The following is a 3,600-nucleotide window of genomic DNA, read 5'->3' on the forward strand; positions in this document are numbered from 1 at the left end:
CAAGGATCTTCTCGTTGGATAGACTATAGAATATCCTAGCAACAGCTTGCGGTAGTCAGTTGTATCCATAAAGAAAGCCAAATATTTAGCTTATAAAACAATAAACTTTTGATTTCTAACCACCATTTTTCTTGACGAATGTTAATCAATGGCTAAAATGACATTTCCCGCAAAATTTGAAATATAGTTAGTGGAAAAGTCAAAAGTTTGTTTACTTTTTCTACTAATTGAAAATGATCACTAATTCGGAGGTTCTGAATGAAGCTTAAGGGCTCATTCTGTCCCGTTTACGAAAAATGCCTACCTATATCTAGATATTTGTAAGTTTTTTAAATTAATTTATTGCAAACGCTGGAGAGAGGGGCGCTTCTATCAATTTTTGCCCCGGTTCAAAAAATTGTAGATCCGGGGCTGCTAATGCCTACCGCACACACATACACACACACAGGTTTGCCTGTGCAAAAAGCTGTGCGTCTATGGTGACTTTAAGCAGAATGGGGCATACTTCTTTGTATGAAACTGAGTATGCTTAATGGTTTGCCGCTTTAAATTGAAAGAGGCTTTAAAATTTTTTTGATCAAAATATGTTCTCAAAAATCTCTAGCACTGATTTTTTGCACTTAAGAAGCAACCACCGAAAAAAAATTAGGACATACGTTTATATAAGTTTTACCATCTGAATTCGATATCCTATTATCTACCAAAGATTGGTAGTGAAGCAAAAGTTTTAGCACTCCATCTCTGTGTTGCTCTCGATACACGGCAGTTTATTTAATCCACACATTGGCTTATCTGAGAAACAAAAATAGTTATTTTTTATTGAAGACGATAAAATGGTATTATATCGTCGACCGAAAAGATTAATTCACGAGCGATGAAATCGCGAGGTGAATTAATTTCGGGAAACGATAATGCAACTTTATCGTCGTGTATAAAACAATATTTTTTTCCATAGCGAGTTACGTTTTAAAAAATATTCAGAAATTATTATTTCAAGGAATTTATTACGAGTAGAAAAAATATTGTGCTGGATTGGCGTTGGTTTATATGTAATTTGACACATAAATAAAGCTGTCTCTTTAGTTGTCAGTTTTGAGTCAATATTTTTAATTCTCTTTCGTGTCGATTGCTGATTGAATTGGAGTCAGAAATGGCTCAAAACAAAATAAGTAAATTACCAACAGATATTCAGGCTGAGGCGACAAACGCCATATCCAAACTACTTCCATTTAAATCCCGAATAACTTATGAAAAGGAATACAAACATTTTCAAAAATGGAAGCAATTAAAAAACGTGCGAGAAGAAATAAAGTTTTTATCCTATCCTCGCTGTTAGAGTATCATTATATCTACCCTTGCTGTTAAAGTACTATTTTATCTACTATTTTTGATAGATATAAGATCATTTCAACAGTTGCTATGGAAAAAAGTATATTTTAAAAACATATCTGGAACAAACATAACATAAAGTTTTATTTTTTAGCTGATCTGTTCAGTCAAAACGTATAATGTAATAAAGGTAAAACTTTATGTGTAGGCAAGGCTTTAAATAAGTTTGAGGCTCTATTACCATTAACAAAACCGTAATAATGTGGAACACACTGGCATAACTTATAGAAAAATTCAGCTTTGCACGATACAGCGCATTTCGCGTTTGTATATATCTTGAAATACTTTAGTTTCCTTTCATCACCATATACGCAGTTTCTCTGTTTGTTAGACAGACGTTTCACATCTGGACTTGTTAGTTTTTTGGAAGCTTGCACGTGGATATAATTCACCGTCCCTAAAGATAGAAACTTTCTGTTTTCGACTTTGTAGGAAAGATCCCGAGAGTCGTCTATTTGGACCTGAAACAGTAGCAATTACAATTACTCAAACAGTATGTTTTTTTAACCTAGATTACCAAAACTCCAGAATATTCTCTGATGTTATAGTGTGGTTTTATCCAGACTTTCAGTCCGGTAAAAATGCCATAGGATTCAGTACGTATTGGAGTTTTATTAAGAGACTCCCCAACGTAGTTAAAACTGCAACAACGACCATACCCAATATACTTTTCTTCAAAAATGGCATTACAATTCACTGTCTTGCGATTCCAAGTACATCTTCAATAAAATATAAATAGTTGTAGGGAAATTCAAGACCAACAGCAAGACTCCCTTGGTCTTGGTCTGAACTCTTGAAAGTCTTGCACTTTTTAATGGACTTTTACTAAACCCACTTTCTACATAGAAAATTTTTAAATAAGTAATATTGTGAGTAATTTAATGCACTCTTTTTAAAGAAAGAAACAACATTTTTCCGATAAAAATTTTTATTTTTCAATATACAGGGTGGTCCGAATTTAAATCTAGGAACTTCGACATTCTATTCTGCAGATAAAAACAATAAAAAAGTGCGTATAAACTTATGTTCTAAAATACTTTGTTTCGGAGATACAGGGTGTAAAAGTTTTATTTGCATTTCGGTTTTGATAATAATTGACCAAGAGAAATATCTAAGACCAAAAGCGCAAGACCAATGCCAGTCTCGCTAAATACTAAATATAATAAAGCGTTGATTACTTATTTGATGGTTGATTCTATGGATTATCTGAGGGCTATATTTACCCTACAAAGAAAACATCAAGACTTACCTTACAAGCATGCTGTCGCAGGTTTGCGTTATCTCCTTTAATATTCGACGATATTCAGGATAGCCGTTTCGTTGCAGTATTTCATAAACCAAGTCCACCTCTGTCAAGTTATATTCTGGGACATCTGTTGGAAACAGTTCCAGAGAGACGAACCCAACCAATACTTTTCTTGTAATATTCAGTTCTTCTGGAGTCACATTTCTTAAAACAAATAATGATATAATAGTTCTCAGTCATTGGGGATCAAAAAAGGAGCCTGCTTGGAAAAAAGTCCGGAAGTTTTGAAACTTTGCAGGTTTATAGGTTTTGGAGTCCCTAACTAAAATCCATAAAATGCACATCTGCAGACTTGCCGCCGGCACCGCCATCTTGCCAAAATGGCGCCCAAAATCGGTATTTTGTGAATATCTCGAAAACTATGCGTTTTTCGGGAAAATTTGAGGAGAGCAAAATTAAAGAGAATAAAATTTTATATAAAATAGGTTTTATGAAAATTTTCGCTAAAGTCAACCGTTTAGGCAAAAAATCCATGGAAATTTTACAATTTTGCGTAAAATATGATATATTATGTATAGTCGATTTTCCGAAATCAAATGGGCGATTAGGGTTCACTAAAACTAGTTTTAGTTTAGTTTCTTCAATATTGTCATAAAACAGTGGCGTATCATTAATTCGCTCATATTAATTTATAAATAATTAATTGTCGTGCTGGACAGCATTCATTGCGAACTTACCACCAGGTTCAGCATTGGTCTGGTCGTATCAAAGATGCCGAAGAATGGGGTTGGAAGAAAACAAAAACAGGCATTACTCCAATCACAACGTTGAGAGATCCAGCTCCAAAATCCCTATTGGCATTTTTATCCTGTAAATGCAAAACCAACAACTATGGTAAAGCCTGCGGATGCAGAAAAGCAGGATTAAAATGTTCAATAATTTGTGCATACTGCAATGGGAAATCC

General features: G+C 33.9%; 1 protein-coding gene across 1 annotated transcript; it reads right to left on the reverse strand.

Moving 5' to 3' along the window:
- Positions 1 to 715: 715 nt before the first annotated feature.
- On the reverse strand, positions 716 to 2,841 carry LOC115882728 (sodium channel protein Nach-like). Its single transcript, XM_030900954.1, has 4 exons — positions 2,639 to 2,841; positions 1,907 to 2,108; positions 1,571 to 1,850; positions 716 to 792 (listed from the first exon to the last, which is right to left on the reverse strand). The coding sequence occupies exons 1-4, from the start codon at positions 2,647 to 2,649 to the stop codon at positions 728 to 730; spliced, it is 558 nt and encodes a 185-aa protein (XP_030756814.1). The 5' UTR covers positions 2,650 to 2,841; the 3' UTR covers positions 716 to 727.
- Positions 2,842 to 3,600: the final 759 nt, after the last annotated feature.

Source organism: Sitophilus oryzae, unplaced genomic scaffold (assembly GCF_002938485.1).
Source record: "Sitophilus oryzae breed Bouriz unplaced genomic scaffold, Soryzae_2.0 scaffold_179_pilon_pilon, whole genome shotgun sequence".
Classification (NCBI taxonomy): domain Eukaryota; kingdom Metazoa; phylum Arthropoda; class Insecta; order Coleoptera; family Curculionidae; genus Sitophilus; species Sitophilus oryzae.

Coding starts and splice junctions, on each gene's coding strand:
- LOC115882728 (XM_030900954.1), bottom strand. Junction 1,851..1,906: donor GAGAATATTCTGGAGTTTTG/GTAATCTAGGTT, acceptor CTACTGTTTCAG/GTCCAAATAGACGACTCTCG. Junction 793..1,570: donor TTATTACGGTTTTGTTAATG/GTAATAGAGCCT, acceptor TTTGTTTCTCAG/ATAAGCCAATGTGTGGATTA.